A 19,408-nucleotide genomic window follows, 5' to 3' on the forward strand; every position below is an offset into this window, starting at 1 on the left:
TTTGAAGAGGACTTCTTTACAGAAGTTTACACCATAATAAATTAGTCTTTAAAACAAGTGGCAGGAATCTCTAGGTCTAATCAGCCCACCAGGCCTTACTGTGTGGCTGATGCCAAAATTGAGGTTGTGTGGTTAACACTCACTCTCTTTCTCCAGTTTCCCCACACACATACGCACACACACCAGATCTACCACACATGGATGGGTGCCTATTGGCACCCTTGACCCATAGCCAGCAGTGTACTGTAGTTCCTTGAAATGCTTGGAGAATACATTCAGACTGTTGCTGTGGTACTGAGGGGACTGGATGAGTCTGTCAAAAGTAACTGTGTCACTTCTCTTTATCATGCCTGAGGCACAGTCATGCTTCAAGGTGAGTAGCAGCAGGCAGGCCAGCCGCTACTGCTTCAGTTTCAGACTTTGCATTGCATGCATGCCATTTCTCATTAATTTTCTCATACTGCTCGAAAGAGTGGTATAGAAATCAATCCCCAGGGAACGATGGGAATTGTAGCTCTGGGAGGGGGGAAATAGGGGTCTCCTAACAACTCCCAACACCCTTAACAAATTACAGTTTCCAGGATATGTAGAAATGTAAAGCACAGATGTGGCTTTATGTTGCTGCCCCTCTGGAAATCAATACATCTGTTAAGTCTTTTTAAGACGCCACAAGACTCTCTTGCTTTTGCTAAAACAGATGAATAGTCTGTCTCTCTGAAAGAGGTTTAACTTCTACAGGAACACAAGAAGCTTCCTTATATGTAGTGAGACCCTTGGTCCCTCTAGCTCAGTATTGTCTACTCTGACTGGCAGCAGCTCTCCAGACTTTAGCAGCCCTACCTGGAGATGCCAGGGATTGAACCTGGGACCTTCTGCACGCAAAGCAGATTCCCTGTCCTGCTGCGGCTCTTCTCCTTAGCCAGATTTTATATCCTTGAAATCCTTGTACAGACGTGCAGCATGGGGTTAAACCTGAAGAATATATAATCTGGCAACACATACCTAACATTTTAATACAGCGTCTCCAAAGACAAAAATTGGTGATGAAGGGAGTGATTTACCAGGAAGAGATACCAGAAAGTGGAGGCTGTTCCTGATAAAAAGGAACAGGTGGAACATGTGTCTCATTCTGTGTAGTTTTAAAAAATTGAAAGTAGCACAGATATGCCTATGGTTGTCAAAAATTCCTATCAGAGCAGGAACCAATTTATTATTAGAATTAATGGCTTTACCAAACTATTGCTCAGGATACTATAAACTTGAAAAAATGTTGATTACTGTGAGGACCATATGTATCATGACACTTTTCCTTCTCTTTGTATGTACTTTTTCTCAGTGTTTATGAATATACATATTTATTAATATTTCATTTATAATGACAAATTAATTACTTAATAAAAATTAGTGGCGAAGAAACATGAGAGTAGATCCCACGTTACAGGTTGTAGTTAAAGTGTGGATCCTGGGTTTGAAAAAGAGGAAACCTCGGCGCTTTACATTGACTTGTTTTACTTCTGCCGTCAATATGGCTGCCATAACCGTTTAATTCACTGACAGACCTGAGAAGCTTGTACCTAACCCTACAGAACTCGACAGTGCGTATCAAGTTCCCGCAGTTTTTGTATCGTCGTCGTGACGTCGCTACGGACGCCACGCTCGAGCGCTACCCCAGACCAGACGGGATCCACTCTAGCCTCTGCACACAGCCCTCCCGCCTCGCCAAGGTGCATGCTGGGGTTGCCTCCCGCCCGCCGGGTCTTCCAGCTTCCCGGCGTGCCCCGCGCCCAGCTGAATGGCGGCAGTCACAAGATGGCGGCGAACGCGAACTCTGCCGGTGGTGGCGGGAGCCTCCCGCTCTTTGACTGTCCAACCTGGTGAGGGTGGGGGCTTGTGGTGTTGGAGAGCGGGAAAAGGGCTCGCCCTGCAGAGGAACTTGGATTTCCCTGGGAAGATGGAGTAGTATCATAAAGGGGGAGTGGGCCCGGGTGCAATAGCCTCTGCAAGGGAGGAGAGTCTGGGAAGTATCTCTAAGGCTTATTCCTAGAAACCTCCCAGTGTCACCTTGGAATATGTAAATTAAAAAAAAACACGGAGGATGTCTCTGACCGTGAACAGAGAGCACGTTCCTTTAGCGTAAGCTGTGTGAAGTAAAAGGGTGTCTGAACGTGAGCAGAGTTCATGCCTCTTACAGAAAGAGGGTATTTCTGCGCCTGGAAAACAAGAAAATGACCCGTTTATCACTGAACTTTATGACCCGTTTATCAGTGAAAAGCTGTATTCGCTATTGCTAAATATGGAATGGCGGCAGGGGGGTGTTTCTAGGTATACTTGAGCTGCACATTAAGCATTTGGGGTGATGTACCCATCCCCACACCGAACCCCATTGTGACCCAATAGTTATGATATTTTGGTGGAGAAGCAATCTTGCTGTGGACAAGGGATGACTTTCCATGGCTCTTTGTAAGAGTCTGCGTAACAGGTCAAGTTTATGACTGGAACCATTGGACTATCTATAGGTGTGAAGACAGGTGGTTGTATGTAGACTGTGACCTGCACCAAGGGAACCTTAATCAACAGTTGCATATATTTGTTTTTCACTGTGGGGGAGCCAGCACTGTCTTTTGATATATGTGTTGACATGCTGATTGCACCCAGATGTCTAGGAAAATGCTCTCTGTTTTAATTGAGAACTAGATCATGCAAGTATGTATAGAATTATGAAACTTTTAAAAGTTTTAGTATTGTGGGATGGAGATGTGACAAGGAAATGTGTCTTCAGAGGATGGGTAGGTCACTCCCTGGTGGAGATGGATCGTTCATTTTGTTTATTCAGTAGTCTGCTTCAGTGGATGTGGAAAGTACTAAGCAAGTAGGTCCAGCAGTTTCTTTTTCCTGGAGAAACAAATTTTATTTATTTATTACATTTATATACTGCCCTGTAGCCGAAGCTGTCTGACGGTTTACAGCAATTAAAAACAATAAAAACAAATATACAAATTTTAAAACACAAAAAACAATTTAAAAACACAATATTTATTTATTTTCTTGTTTTTCTATGTCAAATTCTAGAGGAGGTGCTGTGTGTGTTTTCTGCGAGTATCATGTTCTGGGGTAGAAAATGTGACAAAAAGCAGTGATCACTATGGTAATAGTAAACTGCTGGCCAAATTGATGTCCCTTCACCTTAAGCACTAGCTACAGATTGCTCCCGAGTCAGTGTAGGGTTAATCCATGTGCTTTCCCTAGCTATCTGAACCAATGCTGAAGGACTAGAGAGACAGGAGGGGTCTTTTGGCCAAGTGACAAATTAGAACACAATCAGGTTTTAGCAGATGAATTTTGCCTCTTAATACAAACATACAAAAATTACTTCAAATAAGAACTTCTCCCTCCCAAACAAAACATGTACTGTCTTCTACACCATGCAGAGGTAGTTTTTTAAATATATATATATACAATCAAGTGGTATATAAACATTGACATAAATAATGTCAGTGTGGTCTGTAGCCCACTTTGCCAGATCTGATCTTGGGAGGACAGGTTTTGATGACAGAACAGATAGTATATCATGTATTTAAATTAATTTAATAATAATAAACCAATATTCAAAACTTAATTGGTGCTGACCACAGTGAAAGGATTTTGGTAATTGTAAAGTTGATAAAGATGTCATGTCTTAGTTTTGACAAGCCAGGAATTAATAGTATGATTAACATCCCATGAGAGTCTCATCAACACATCTTTCTTTTGTTGATTGCTAAATAGCACTCTAGACAAGTAGAGAGAATACTTTTCACTTGAAAAGACAATAATGCTGGGAAAAACAGAAGGGAGTAGTAAAAGAGGAAGACCAAACAAGAGATGGATTGATTCCATAAAGGAAGCTACAGACCTGAACTTACAAGATCTGAACAGGGTGGTTTACAACAAATGCTCTTGGAGGTCTCTGATTCATAGGGTCGTCATAAGTCATAGTCGACTTGAAGGCACATTACACACACACTAGGCAAGTAGGGTTTTACCTTCTGTGCTAATTATAGCTGGGGCTATTCACGGTGTCACTGTTTTTTATGACTGAAAGAAGAATTGTAGTGAACAGAAGACAGTACATTTTTAATATAATCAAGTTCAAAATTCCTTTGTCTAGGGAAGGGTATGGTAGGACGGAATCTGGAACCTTTTGCATGCAAAGCAGGAGCTATGACCCTTCCCTTAATGGAGATTCTGTTTCCTAACATTGCCAATATTCATGAATAGGCTTGGCCAATGCGTTTGTTAAATCCCACTTTAAAGCCATCTAGGCTAGTGACCATCACTGCATCTTATGGCAGCTGCTTTGACACTCGTGTCCATTCAGAAACATTCCATTGTGTCTTAACACTCATGTACATGGCAGTGTCCTAAGGGTGCTGACTGTATTAATTTTACTTAAACTATGAAGTTAAGATTAATGATGTGCATTCTGAATTACTGCACCAGTATCCCAAATTTCTGTTTTACCATCTACCTAATTTCGGCGTGTTGCAGCATCTAAACAAATATTTATTTATTTAATTTAATTTATATACCGCCCTAAGCCCGAAGGCTCTCTGGGCGGTGTACATAAACTGTATAACTGTCCTGCTGCAGGCCTTCCCTGCTTACAGATTTAAGAAATTCTGCACTCCCTGTTAATCCACATGTATGACTAAGAAGGATGGCCTAGGATTCACAATATTGTTGCTATTGTATCTCTTGAGAGAACGTATGAGGTGGATTTTGTTTTCATGGTGACTTTGGATTGATGGATAACTGGGGGGATTCTAAAGGTGGCTTTATTCCTAAACAAAACATATTTCTGTTTTTGTTTCCTAGGGCAGGAAAGCCTCCACCAGGGTTGCACCTGGATGTAGTCAAAGGAGACAAACTTATTGAGGTATGAAAATAGATGCAGAACATTTTCACATGGACCAGGAATATATTTCTGGTACTGAGTAGCTGCAGAAACAATCTTAGGCATAAAACACAGCAAGAAAATCTTGCACTTTTCTCTTTCTGTCCCTCAATGTCTGTTGAGCACTTTGGCAAACTTCCTGGGTCACTTCCAGTTTTGCTTGAATAAAGACTGTACATCCAAGTATCCAAAAATACCTTGTAAGCAGATAGTGCTACTGCAACCCTGGATGCTAGATGTGCACCTTCCTACCCAGCCTTTTCTTCTGGCATCACCTAACAGCCACCAGTTTGAATTCAGAAGGCCAACCTCTTCCTTGCTGGATCTAGTTTTTTGTGGTGTGTGTCTTTGCAATAACTGTGAATCACCAATATTTCCATTTTACAGACAAGTCTGAGAGAAATGATGTGCTAAATGGCTCCCAGGTCCAAGTCCAATCTCCATTGAGTGGACTGCACCTGAGTGTCAGTCTTTATTTAGAGGGGTGTGGAGAGAGAATGTATGTGGTGTTCCACATTTCATGCTGCCTCTTGCTCTGTAATTACAGAGGCCTGGTTCATATATACATATAGGCTGAGTCTCACACCCTCACACTCCATCTTCATGCTGCTTTTCTCTTGTCAATGCACTGCAATAATCCAGGAAGTATTCAGTTAACCACAGTTCCCCCTTACATCCAAACCAGGAAATTATGGTTACCAGAATCAGAACAAGCCAAATCTTAAACTAACTTCAAACAGTTGATTAAGATCCTGGCCTGTTATGATCCTGTTACTGGTTTGGATGTAACAGGAATCGATGGTTAACTGAAGGATTCTTGCATTAATTGTTGCATGCTGAGGGAAGGAACAGGCAGCAGGAGGGTGGACAGCATAGGCACAGGGCTTATTAATAGAAGAGAGATAAATAAATAGAACCACCTTATGTCCTAGTGGTGTTAAGACTGCTTAGTGACAGTATGCGGTGTATATACTTAAACCACCATTTTGCAAATATTTTATTATATATATACTTGTAACTAATTACAAATGTTTATTTTAATTTTCATACAACAATGTTATGAAAAGCTGTCTGCAGCAGAGTCTTACGGTTGCTTTGAGGTACTTATTTTTTTCTATCTGCTGTCCGCAATATGTGTAATAGTAAATACCCATAACAGTATTAATTGTTTCTAATAAAAATTTGGGAGAGATATAGGCAAATGAAGCCTCTGCTTATAGTCCTTGTAACGCCTTTTGGAACACCTTTTGAGCATCACAGAGATGAAAATAGCATGCTGTGAATTGGCAGTTACAAATTACACATGTTGTTTAATTCCTACAGGTTTCCTAAGCACTTGATACTAACCAAGCCATCTCTACCTTGGTTCTCGTTTTGAGTTCAAAGGTATAGCTAGTGATTGGCTGGGTCTAAAAAGTGCAACATCAAAATAAGCCATGAAGTGATTAAGCTCAGTGTGTGGAGGATCACGCTGGGTTATAACTCAGAGGCACAGATGAGTTTTCAACCTGCTTGTGACTTCAACAGCAGTGAAGCTGATTCTCTATTCCCGTTTCTCCTTATAAAAGCTGTTGTAACTTTAATAGCACTGAATGAGAAAGTAACACTAGAAGGGCAGCAGTTGAATACTACACTGCCACTTTGCCTAAATTTATTTGCCAGTTTGCTCATCAATATTGTTTAATTTTTTCAGCAGTTAACTGTTGCCACCTGAGTGAAAATAAGCATGTCTATACTGGAAAGCTGTGCTGTGTATTCTCAATATTTTTGTAGTGTTAACTACAAAAATGTTAACTAAATTTTACATAACTTCTTTATTGGAGAATTTGGAGTTGGCACAACTGGAATCGGTCTATGATTGTAGTGGAGAAAGTTAGCATTTATTTATTATCTTGCCCTTCCTTCAAGGAACTTGGGGTGGTATACATGGTTTCTTCCTCCACACTCACACTCCAAATTTTGACCTCCCGACAACCCTCTAAGGGTGAGAGAGAGGGAGCAAGGTCCTCTGGTCAGCTTCATGGCTGGGTTGTGAACTCTGGTCTCCCTAGTCCAACATTTGTATCACTAAACTACATATATGTATTTTATTTATTTGATATATGTCCTGCTCTATCCCATGGACTCAGATTGGCCTACATAAGTTTTTCCTAACTGTTAAGTCTTTACACAGATACTCCTTGGTGGCTTTCTGCCATTTTGTGTAGTTCAGCCAAGAAAGTCCCATCCCCTTCTCACCCTCAAATATCATCCTCAGCATATTAAATGGGGGAAATACTCAGCCTATCATGTTAAAATTATTGGATTATTATAAAGGGAGACAGTGAGATGAGCTTGAGAGAGTGCTGCTTCCACCCAATCAAGGATCTAATCAAGTATACAATTTGGATGGGAAGGATGTTAAGAAGAAGCCATTATGGTATATAAGCGGTATGTAAATCAAATAGTAATAATTAATAATAATAATTCATGAGAGTCTTTTGAGGGCTGGCTGCCTCCCTCTCATTGAGGCCCGGTTCTCACTGATACAAATGGAAGTGGTAAACCTGTGTTAGGACTGTACCACATCAGACTGCATGTGAGGGTTCACATGGGAGAATGTTCCTTCATAAAGCAGGGGAGTATTCTTTGTTGGGGCTGTACCACTTCAGACTACATGTGGGGACTCGCATGGAGGAATGTTCCCTCATAGGAGCAGAGGTGTATTCCTTCACATAGAACTAGAAGTTTCATTGAAATTATTCATAAGAAAACAAGCACTTCTGAGAACTAATCAGCACTCTGTATTCCTAGTCTGCACCCTATCAACAATTTGGCTAAAACACTTGATGCTCGTTTTTTCACTTGAAGCATTGCATTGGGCAGGGGAGTCCTTGTGTCCATTGGTGTGGATAGGATTGTGCTTAGTGCTGCAAGTTCCTTATCCTGCACACATCTGACTTTTACAAAGCTTGCATCGGTGTAGTTTGCATTAGTGCAGTTGCCCTGTCCTAACTTCACTGCACTAGGTTGCTGTCAGTCGTGCTATTTTCAAAGCTTAGAAGTGAGCATTATATGAGTGTTAAGAACTGCTTTACATTAAATTGTGTAAAGATTTGGGAGAGAAAAGAATGAATGCCTAAATAATAAAATGAACTGTAAGAAGCAAAAAGATATTCTCCTGGAAAATGTAGGTCAGTGAATATGATGGGGCACTCTGACCATGACTGACTGGGAGGGTGAAATCTGAAGATGAGTGGTGCTAGACAATGGCTAAATGCATTCATATTTACAATTGTGATTTAGCATAAGCTGAAGATGCCTGTTGAAATGTTAAGATTTTATGGGACACTGTTCTTGGCTGTACTTGTTGCTTGCATCAGGGTATTTTTACTTTCGGATGATGAGATTCAATTCAATGTACCATGATGCTAGAAATCCTGTGAAATGAGAGGTAGAAGTGGAGTAAGGGTTGTTAGTGTTTTCACTTGCTATTCTTATGTGCCATGTGTGTCTGCCCTACCAACAAATCTTATGTTTCAAACTTTTCAGTAATCAGTTTTGCATTCCTTTCTCTTCTGTCAATTGCATTTAAAGGCTTGTATCCCAATTCTCTGCAGGTTTACTTAGATGTAAGTCCCATTGGTCTGAATGGGACTTACTGCCAAGTAAATTTGTTTAGGATTGCAGCTTTTAAACAAAGAGTTTCATTTTCCAGATGAAGCTGCTGTTTTTTATGTAGCGTAGTCATTGAGCCTACCTTTGGCTCCTGCAAGATGCTATTTTCTTGTTGTTATGGTCCTCCTGGAGTAGGAAATATGGCAAGACATTCTGCAGCTGTCAAATGAGGAGGCAGATCAAATTATGATCTATGAGCTGCCTGCAAATATTTTATATGCTGCAGTCAGGTCCGATCAAACTTCCTGAGTGGGACTGGATTTGGTCCTTTGGCATTTGGTTTAAGGTGGGCACAGATTATAGTTGTCCCATTTTTATTCTGATGAGATACATAAAATCAGGAATTGTTTACATTATAGCCTCCTGTTAGCCGACCTATTAAGAAACATACTAATCTACTGCACAGTGTGTTAAAATAGTTATGTGAACCAGGATGAGTTCTGTCTGGGTGGCCAGTTTGTTATACAACCTCTTCAGACTGACTTAGGCCATGTTCTCACAGTATCCTCCCCTCCCAGGGAGAGATTGGAAGTGGGCCTCAGGCGTAGGAGCATAGGAATCTGCCTTATTCCGAGTCAGATCATTGGCCCATATAACTCAGTATTGGCACACCAGCCTTTCCCAACCTTTGGGTCCCCAGCGGCCAGTGATCAGGTATGTAATCCAGCATCATCTGGGGGCCCAAAGGTTGGGAAAGGCTGGTCCCCACTGACCAGCAATAGCTCTCCAGGGTTTCAGATAGGGGACATTCCCAGCTCTTCCTGGAGATGCCGGGGGCTGAACCTGGGACCTTCTGCATGCTGAGTAGATGCTCTGCCACTGTATATTCCTCCTCCACCTGTGTAGGTTTTATCTGCCAGGAACAAAAAGTTCCCACATTTAAAAAATGAACCATGGGATCTCCTGGCTTGAATATTCAGTGGGCAGGGTGGGAGAGGGCATTTCCAATCTTGCCTATAATACAAATCTGGGTGGTCAGGAATATTGTCTGAATATGGCTGTAACGGCATTTCCCAATGTTAAGATACGTTTTTTTCTTGTTGCACTGTTGACAATTAATTTAAATTCATAGGGTGATATTCAGTGCTAGTCCCAGTCAGAGTAGACCCATTCAATTTATTGAACTTTATTAACTTAGATTCATTCATTTCAGTGGGTCTACTCTGAGTAGAACTTAGTTGAGTACAACCCATGTTGTGTAATCTTTTTTTCCAAGCCTCCATTTGAATATTATGATATGGCTTTAAAATGTTCCATCGGGCAAAGGATAGAGTTTGGTTCTTTCCTTGGTTTGGTCTCCCCTTTAGCTTAGGCCCAGTTCTCTCTGAGGTGGTAAATCTGTGTCTGGACTGTTATAACTTCAGATACCTACACAAAGAAAACTAGCATCTCGGGGAAACACTAGTTTGCTAATATGTAGTTTTCTGTGTGGTGTTGATGATGATAATCTGTTTCATTGAGAATCTTACCTTTCCATTGTTATCTTCAAGGCAGCTCACAAATAACTGCACAAAACATTTGCAATGATTCAGATACAAAATCACATTGAAACATAATTGCTGTATGGAAAATGGTTTTTTGTTATAATGGCTCCTTCCTTGCCTGCCATCTATGAAAGGTCTCTCTGTGGTAGCAGGACTGAAAATGGAGAGGACTGGCTGTTGTAACCCTTCCCTCTGTTGCTGACAGCTGTTAGTCTTCTGTAGCAGCAGCACTGATGGAAACCTCTTGTGAGCATTCAGTCATGTCCATCCTGCTTCTCTCCCCAAACACACTGTACGCAAGTGATATAGTCCAGACTAAGGTTTAGCTCCTCAGTGAGAAGTAGCCTGTCCAGTAGGTTTTTGGGTTTCCTCTAATTGCCTGTCTTTTTAGATGGGTTGTGATCTCTTTTTCCCTACTAATAAGTTTTTGTTAGGTATAATGAGGTTCTGCCTGCTTTGTGTTGGATCCATGCTTTTAAGATGTGGCAAAAGTGTGTATCTCATGTTGCTGTCTGTCTGATATCTTATCACAGAAATTGATCATAGATGAAAAGAAATACTATCTCTTTGGGAGAAATCCTGACCTGTGCGACTTCACCATTGATCACCAGTCATGCTCTCGGGTCCATGCCGCCTTGGTGTACCACAAACATCTGAAGAGGGTTTTTCTTATAGATCTCAACAGCAGTAAGTTGATTGATAATTAACCAGGTAATATACTTGGTGTGCTTTCATGTGCAGAAAGAATGTTCAGATGAATTTTCAAGGGATTTGGGATCAGATTTGTTTATCTTTACATGCAGCTGATGTAGAAAAAGGCTTAGTTATAGGAGCCACCATGACTTTTCCCAAAAGGTTGCACCAGTGGTTTTCACTACACCTTTAAGACTCTTTCGTGGCAGTGGGTGGTGGGAGTACGAAAAAGCGATGCTCTTGAGGCATTACTCAAGAGCATTCCCATGTGATCTTTCTTCCCTATAGCAGTACTAATGTATAGCATCTCAAGGGACCTATGTGTTTCTGGTGGAGGAGACACCTGGTGTTCTTGGAACTTTGTTTTTTTTTTCAGTAGGAGTAAATTAGGCTATGTTACCGTTTTAGCTATTTTATATTTTTTTACTTAGTGGCGAGCAGCAGAGCCTTCACTGAGTTGCTCTAAGGATTTGGAACCTGATGAGGTTTATCACTGATCTGTTCTTGTGGCTTTTTCAGATAGGTTGCTGTGGTCTTGTGTTTCTGCTGTTGATTTTTATTGTATTGAATTGACTTGTGTGCGTTTCAATTTAAATGGTCCAAACATTCTGGCTGGGCTTGATCTCCAAGCCAAAAATTGTGGATGTCAGGAGAGTGTCCCTCCTTGTCTGTGACTTTGCATGTTTCTTTGTCAAGGACAATTACTTCCTCCCATTCCCAGCTCTTCAGTTTGGAGCTGGAGGGGGTGGGAACATGCCCACAGTTGTGGAAACCAAGAGCAACTGTGGGAACTATCTCCAGCCCCTTCCCCTGCTCCAGACTTGCAGGAGGAATGGGGAGAAGGGGATTGTCTTGGTGATACAAAGCTGAGGCACTTTTGAATGTCTTCAGCACCAAGACAGCCAGTCCCAGCCTTTGTTTTGAGAGCTAGATGGAAAGGCCAAGGATTATTTTGGCACTAGGCAGTCAGGCAGGATGCTGCCACCACTACCCGTGCCAAAGCAGCTGTCTTAAAAGTGCAGATTCCCCCCTAGCTGAGCTGTGCTTCTGAGGGTATGGTGTTAAGGCACATGTGGTGACCACCCTGCTGAATCTAAGCAGGTTGGGATTTGGTCAGTGCCTGGATGGGTGACCACCAGGGAACTCATATGTATGCCATCTTGCATTCCATGATGGAAGAAAGGCAGAACTTAATTGTAAGAGAATAAAATAAACAAATAAATAAATAAAATATTATCTTCAAGATGAAAAAGGAAGGCTGGAGTTCCTTCTCATTCATTCCAGAAGGCAGTGGGTCACTTGCAGTGGTGAGCAAAATTGTGGAACTCTGGCTATTTACTGCTGCACTTTCCTTAGAATTTGCTTCAAGCCTTGGAGAAATGGGTTGCAAAATAATTTTTTAAGTAACTAATTCAGGTTAAGCTGGGGAAACAAAGTAAAATAATTCATAATGAATCCACTTTCATACACTTCTAGGGAGAGATTCACCATCTAGCTTTAAGTAAAGCATGCTGACAACTAATGGGTGGGGTTTGTTTGTTATTTTCATTCCAAAATTCCCAGCACATGGCACTTTTTTGGGTCATATTCGTTTGGAGCCTCACAAGCCACAGCAGATCCCCATTGACTCCACGGTTTCATTTGGTGCCTCCACACGGGCTTACACTCTGAGAGAAAAACCTCAGACGTTGCCTTCTGCGGTAAAAGGAGATGAGAAGATGACCAGCGAGGACGATGAGCTCAAGGGGTTGCTTGGACTGCCTGAGGAGGAGACCGAGCTGGATGTGAGTTCACCTATTTCACGACACCCATTTTATTTATTTATTTATGATACTTATTGGTTGCTTTTTCCCAAGATGAAACTCAAAGCGACTTACGAAAAAAGAAAAAAGAAATCTCAAAACATAAACAGAATAAAAATCACAGTACAAAAAAAGCATACCAAAGAAAGCTCAGTACAATGCATAGACCGATATATTTGTTTTGCATGTCTTCCTAGTGGAGGGAGTACGAGGGTACCTTGGCCAGAACCATGGCGTAAGCAACAGTGCCAGAGGAGCATTCTTCTGGCCTTGCAAATGTTGTCTGTCTCCTACCTACTCTTGCAGCCCAGGGTCTGACAAGAATGACCAAAGTGCTCCAGACCCCTGGGCCAGATACCCACCCTTCCATTGGGGCTGGTGGGGCAGAAGGTAGAGAGGCCAGCAGTAGGTGGAGGCGGACCCTGTGAAGGGAGAGCCAACTGATTCTAGTTTTGTACCCATCCTCTTCCCTGCTGAGTTCTGTAAGGGCAATGCTGACGCTAAGGAGCAGGAAGGTGACAGCCAGGGCCGTCCCCGGAACTGGTTGTAAGGCAAGCAGGTGGGGCAGTGCCCATTAGCCGTATTGGCCAGCCTGCATTGGCCAAACTCGGTAGCTGCTCAGGCAGGCTACCATCTGACTTGCTATTAGCTTCCTCCCATAACCTCACCGCACCTTTATTTGAGGTCCATTCAATCCTAAATGGTCATGAGGATGGCAGATAGGGTGTAACACTTTAATCTGTGTTTGACAGTCTCATCTTTGGTTCCTTAGAACTTGACAGAATTTAACACGGCCCATAACAAGAGGATCTCCACATTAACCATAGAAGAAGGAAACTTGGATATCCAGAGACCAAAAAGAAAGCGAAAGAACTCGAGAGTAACTTTCAGTGATGATGATGAAATCATCAATCCAGGCGAGTACTGTAAATTCGTCCTATGTAGGTCTGGCTGCATCTTATTCTCTGTTCTGTGTGCACCATTGTATAGAGGTTTTCCTGAAGAACTTGGTGACCGGTAATAACTTTTAACTTTGAGAAGGCTTGCATTAAATCCCCTTCAATTCTGAATTCACTCTTCAAAACCCATTTTAAGCTAACCACAGTGTTTCTGTCTGGTTTACTCATATAGAGGATGTGGACCCTTCTGTTGGACGCTTCAGAAACATGGTACAGACTGCAGTTGTCCCAGTGAAGGTATGTTCTAAATCGGAAAACTGTTACAACCTGTGAAAAGTGCTGCCTTAGATAGATAGGGTTAGTTTTGGTCAGTATAATTTTAGATTCAGATACGTGATTATTTGTATCTCTACATCAGTAGAAATATGTTTATAAATATTAAGACTTGCAGCCTGATGCTAATGACATTTTACACAGAAGTTAACTACCTTTGCTATGGAATGTACTTAAATATATTCTAGATTGCAATATGAATTTTAATGGATAAGGAAATAAGTGGTCAGTTTTTGATGCAACAAAACTCTGTTGGAAAGATTCGTCTATGTTCTTTCCTAATAAATTGGTCTTTTCCATTACGTAAAAAGAAAATTCCAAAGGCAACCAAACCAGGGTGGTCACAGTTGCAAGTTACAATCTTACTTAGGCCTGTACCTTGGAATTTAGGAGAAAAATAGCAGATAATTCTGAGCCACCTAACTAACAGTGGGCAGGTGTTGGGCATTGAAAACCAGATAAATGCCTAGTAGGAGAGAGTTTGTAAACAAAGGGCACTTTTATTTTAGTAATACAATGGGACAGCTGGTTGGTCCAACCAGAACCCAGGACAGATTTTTGTATTGTCATATGAAGAACATCTTTGTTAAAACGATTTCCTGCTGCTCTATAACCTAGTTTCCCAGCTAGCAGGGATTTTTCTTACTGCTTTCTGTTTTTTGCCACTGGTAAGTCATTAAGGAGGTCCATCTCACTGCTGCCCTGGGCTCCTGCTGGGAGGAAGGGTGGGATATTAAACTAATAAATAAGTAAGTTCTGGTAGGCAAGAGAGGTGTTTGGTTACACCAGATAAAGCAGTTAACATCCTAGGAACCTCTTACTATGTTGTGACTATGCAACCAAGAGGATATTACTCCTTGACAAGAACTTGTTTAATGCCACAAAAGAGCTGTATTGATCCAGTCATAAGCAACTTCCTCTGCATCCACTTTAGGCTTTGTTTTTCAGTTTTAACTGCTCAAGGGAGAAGAAAAGGCCCAGTTTATCAAAAAGCTGCTCTTGGTCTTTAAAGGTGGAAGTAACAAGTATAAAGTAAAAGCAGTCTAGTATCACATAGATGGAACAGTCTGACTTCAGAAATCCCCTTCCCCATGTTCTTGCTGCACTGAAAACCAAATTCACGACAAAGGGCTTTTTAATAGGTTGGGCACTACCCAGATGCACAATTTCTCCTGCTAATGTTGTTGTAGAAAATAAAGTGCAATAAACATTTGGCAGTTTTTTCAAATTACTTGCTGCAGTGGTAGATGAATAGGTGGCTAGCAGCTTTGCAATCTGGAAGGAAATGATTGAAGTCCACACATGCACTAGAATAAGGTGGTAAAATGGACTGTGTCACTCCAGATTCCAGGTTGTGGAACAGGTCACATTTTTGAATGCTCCCCTGTGATTTTTCTTTATTTGTTTAAACTCCTCTGCAAATAGAAAACTGCACAGCTCACGAAGGGCTGGGCATTTCTCCACAATATGCTAGCTTTGTGTATTCAGGGAGGTTTGGGTTTTTTTTAATTAATCATGGAGGGCATTCAAAAGTGATACCCCATTCTGCCAATTCATTTCAATCTTATTATGCAACTTGTATAGATTAGGCCAGAGCCCAAGAGAGGTAAGTAGTAACACTTGCCTGTACCTGGTATCTTTTTGTGTTTGCCTGTAGGACTTGTGGCATATTTTTTTAAAAACAGCAGAACCATGTGCCATAAAAGTCCACTCTATTTCAAAAGTAGTTTGGCATTCTGCTTTGGAGACTGCTGTCCAGAAAATACCACGTACAAAGTCTCCTCAGGCCTTTGAAACAGCTTCAGCAGTTATTTGACCCCGATTAATGTGCGCTAGGAAATGTTCTTTGAAAATTATTATTTGTAACATGGTTTGATTTTAAGCAGTGATTTAAATCAACAAGAAAAACATCACCCATGTAAATCAAGTTTCCCATTGAAATTATTTCATATATTTCTTAAACAATGGTGCAAATCTAACTACTAAACCATGTTAATTTACAACTAAATAGAGTAATGAGGGAAATACTTTATATGAGGGTAGGGAACCTGTGGCCCTTCAGATGTCATTGGAGTCCAGCTACCATCAACCTCGGCCAGTGTGGCCAGTGTTCAAAGATGATGGGAGTTGGGTCACAGGTTCCCCATCCCTGATTTATAGAATGTATTAGGTAACTGGATTTGGCCAATTTTAGAACATATTGCATAATAGACTGCTTAATTGGAGTCTTGACAGAAATGCCTTGTGTTTGGTAGGTGGAGTGTAAATAATTCATATTTAAGAAATACTCAGATTAGTTGTTCATTTACATACGAAACTAATTTAACTCCATCTATCTGGTAGAGGGCATGACATGCATATATTCAGATTATTTAATCATGACCAAGTTGTTCTTTAAGGGAAAAAAACGGTATTTTCAATTAAAAAAAAATAAAATCCAATTTAATTTTCTTAAAAAAAACTGTTTCCTTTTATTTTAGAAAATAATCCATTTTTATCCACCCTGATGTTATACCTAAAGTTTTCTAGGTCTTGTACCAAGATTTAAAAATGCAGCCCTTGACCCAGTACAAAAGAGATGCATACAGAACAGGACAACAAGCCAATTCAGGCATTAATTCTTCATAAATCATATAGATTATGAAGAATTGATATATATCAATATCTGGGAAGAGGAGAGGCAGGGATTCCCCTGAAGTTGTTTCTACTTGGAGACTGTTTTAAAAATTAAATAGATTTATCTTCTGCAGAAAAAGCGAATGGACAACTCTGGATCCCTGAGTGCGGATGAGTCTGCAACACGGCGCATGCAGAACTTTCCCTATAGCGGAGGATTGTATGGTGGCTTGCCTCCTACTCACAACGAGACAGGTGCCCAGTCCCATAGCATTCACGGCACAGCACTCATTGGAGGCCTGCCAATGCCCTATCCTAATCTTGCCCCGGATGTAGACTTGACTCCAGTTGCGCCCTCAACGGTCACCATGAACCCAGCTCCAAACCCTGCTGTCTTTAATCCTGAAGTTGTGAATGAACCCAAGAAAAAGAAGTATGCAAAAGAAGCTTGGCCAGGCAAGAAGCCTACCCCTTCTCTTTTGATCTGAGAAGCAGAGCTTGTTCTGTGCTGGGACATAGGAGGAACCAACCACAGCAGGGGAAAAACTGTTCCAAGTGCAGCAGCAGCAGCTTTCAGACTTGGGTCCTGTGTGTCATAGCCAGGTTGCAGGACTAAGCTCCCCGACAGAGTCAACCTTCAGAAGAGTTCTACAGGTGTCAAGAAAAGAAATGCAAAAGTTTATCTCCCACCGGCCTGTGGAACCACACTGCCTAACAGCCTTTTCTTCTCTTGCCCAATCATTATGGTTCCATGCTTATTTTTATTCTGAAGTTATTCATAAATTTAAGGGCCACTGTCAGGTAACACAAAATCAAAACTTAAAACTTATCTTGCAGCTGCAGAAATAGCAGAATGCTTAGTACCAATTCAATTTAACCAGCTGGTCTTGGGTAAAAATTCTCCCTAGTCTTGCTTCTAAACAATTTTTGTGTAAGTCAGATAACAGTAGTTTGCTTTACATCTCAGGATCTTGAAGTGCTTTTAGTCTAGGTAGACCTCTTTGTATTGGTAGTGTACATGGGTATCATCTTGGAGACTGGAAGCATAATGCAATGGTAAGAAATAAAAAACAGATGAATTGCTACTTAGCATCCTAGATTGCAAGCCCCATCAAGGAAAGGAGTGTTGGTCTGGACCTTTTGTTTCAGATTTAGCTAGTGAGAGATCTTAAAGTACTGTGACGGTGTTCCTTCCTAACAAAAAGAATGATCAAATAGCAGCAGTGGACTTAGGTAATGTTTGATGTGGTCTGGTTTTCTATACACAAGCAGAATTTGCCATACAGTTCTCTGTGCGACTCCTTTTCTGAGCTAATTCCAAAACTGCAGATCACAAAAGGGTGCGAGTTTCTGAAATTTATAATGTATGCAGTTGTGTCAGATGGGATGTTGCTCAAGTTAACAGTTTCCTGATCTCGGCTCCACTATTCTGCAGTATAACCCACTGAACTTCCCTTTTGCATTGAGCAAAAAAATTTTTAAGGTGGGGTACTTGTTCCAATTCCATGTGTCTGGAATCAAAAGATTTTACAGCTGGTCCAAATGTGTATTTTGTACACACTAAAGTAAATATTAAATCAGCTGTATTGCCCTGGAGTCCTGTAGCGTTTTGGTTCAAGACTCTTAATATCCAGGCTCTTAGTACTGTGCAGACAGCTAATCACAGTGCTTAATCAGTCTCTTCTTCATTCTGTGTATTTAACTGATTAGCTACTCCAGCAGTTCATGGTCCCTTGCAGTATGAGATGGCAGAATAATGGGCACAAACCTGAACTGAAGTCAAGCAGTTTGTCCTGTTGATTTCATTGAGAGAGTTGACCACATTCTTAAGTCCTCCAGTTGAACTCAGTGGGACTTTTAAAAGTATGTAACCCAGCTAGATTGTGTCTGTTGTTTCAGAAACAGTACATCTGAAGCTACATTTGCCACCTAAAGTATTGAGCTGGACAGAGATTGGAGCCAAATAATTCACTGTAACTGCTGCTTCCAAAAAAAAAAAAAAATTGAAACAACATATTCTATCACAGGGGAGTCTGAAGTGGGTGAATGTCTTGAAGTTACTTCTGCATAATCTGCTTTTATCCATTTCATCTGACGGTGTACATAGGACCCTTTCGTGAAGATAAGTTGTGTCTTTATTGTGTGGTTGTATAACATCATAATCTAGGTTGTGATGGCTAATGGCTCATGAGCTGTAGGATTCCATACTCTAAATCCTCTATTCATTTTTGCAACCTTTCATCTCTGGAATACTTTTAGTCTACTCTTCCCAGGCTATAGAGCAGTCTTCTGGTCTAGACGACTGCTCTTCAGGATATGACCAGTTTAAAGCAGTTGGTTTTCCTTGCTGGATTTTAAAAGATTTTTTTTTTAAAGTGACTGTTTTGCAAGATATGTCCCTTGGGATTTTACTGCTTGCTGGTCTGAGCCCTTCATCTCCCTGAGATAGCTCAAACTTTTAATTTCAGATCTTTGAAGCCAATTCTGGCCGACATTGGGCGTGGGGGAGGAGGGATGAAAGGTGTGGGGCTCTGTACAGACATTTGTACATTTGTGTAATAGGCCTTTTCACACACTGTTCAGCTTTTTACCTGTATCCTTTACTACACTGTAAATTAAATGACCGTTTTGCCAAATGGAGAGTTTAATGTGTGTCTTAAAATTTTATGGTCATGCAGTCCAGGAAACAATCCTGTACAATTACCATTCCATTTTATTTATTTTAAATATTTCTATCCTTATTTCCTAAAGCAGCTGACAGCAGATGGTATTTTAAAAAATCGAACAAAGCATCCATGAGTAAATAAGAAGGTACGAGAAAATAAAAAATAGCAATAAGCAGAGTCTTAACTAAAAAAAACCCTAGGAAAATAAAATGGCACCTAAATGACAGCAGCATTGACACATAGCAAGCATCTTAAGGGAGAGTGTTCCAAATACATTGTGCCACTGCAGAAAAAGTCCTTTCTCCTTTTGCCATCTAACCTCAGA

The 19,408-nt window shown here is 41.0% G+C and overlaps 1 protein-coding gene and 1 non-coding gene across 6 annotated transcripts; both read left to right on the top strand.

Moving 5' to 3' along the window:
- The first annotated feature begins 1,637 nt into the window (after positions 1-1,637).
- PPP1R8 (protein phosphatase 1 regulatory subunit 8) lies at positions 1,638-16,996 on the top strand. 5 transcript variants are annotated; one of them, XM_061597066.1, is made up of 8 exons: positions 1,695-1,874; positions 4,855-4,915; positions 6,001-6,033; positions 10,608-10,761; positions 12,331-12,551; positions 13,342-13,486; positions 13,701-13,765; positions 16,552-16,996. In XM_061597066.1, the coding sequence occupies exons 1-8, from the start codon at positions 1,729-1,731 to the stop codon at positions 16,903-16,905; spliced, it is 1,179 nt and encodes a 392-aa protein (XP_061453050.1). In that variant the 5' UTR covers positions 1,695-1,728; the 3' UTR covers positions 16,906-16,996. The 5 variants fall into 5 exon arrangements, with proteins under 5 accessions (XP_061453051.1, XP_061453050.1, XP_061453053.1 ...); XM_061597068.1 differs by lacking the exon at positions 1,695-1,874 and adding an exon at positions 2,153-2,322; XM_061597067.1 differs by lacking the exon at positions 6,001-6,033 and having other exon boundaries at positions 1,638-1,874.
- Positions 6,264-6,430, top strand: LOC133371048 (small Cajal body-specific RNA 1). The gene has a single exon (XR_009759253.1). It is a non-coding gene; the product is annotated as a small Cajal body-specific RNA 1 (non-coding RNA).
- Positions 16,997-19,408: the final 2,412 nt, after the last annotated feature.

The sequence above is a fragment of the Rhineura floridana genome, chromosome 15 (genome assembly GCF_030035675.1).
Source record: "Rhineura floridana isolate rRhiFlo1 chromosome 15, rRhiFlo1.hap2, whole genome shotgun sequence".
NCBI lineage: Eukaryota > Metazoa > Chordata > Lepidosauria > Squamata > Rhineuridae > Rhineura > Rhineura floridana.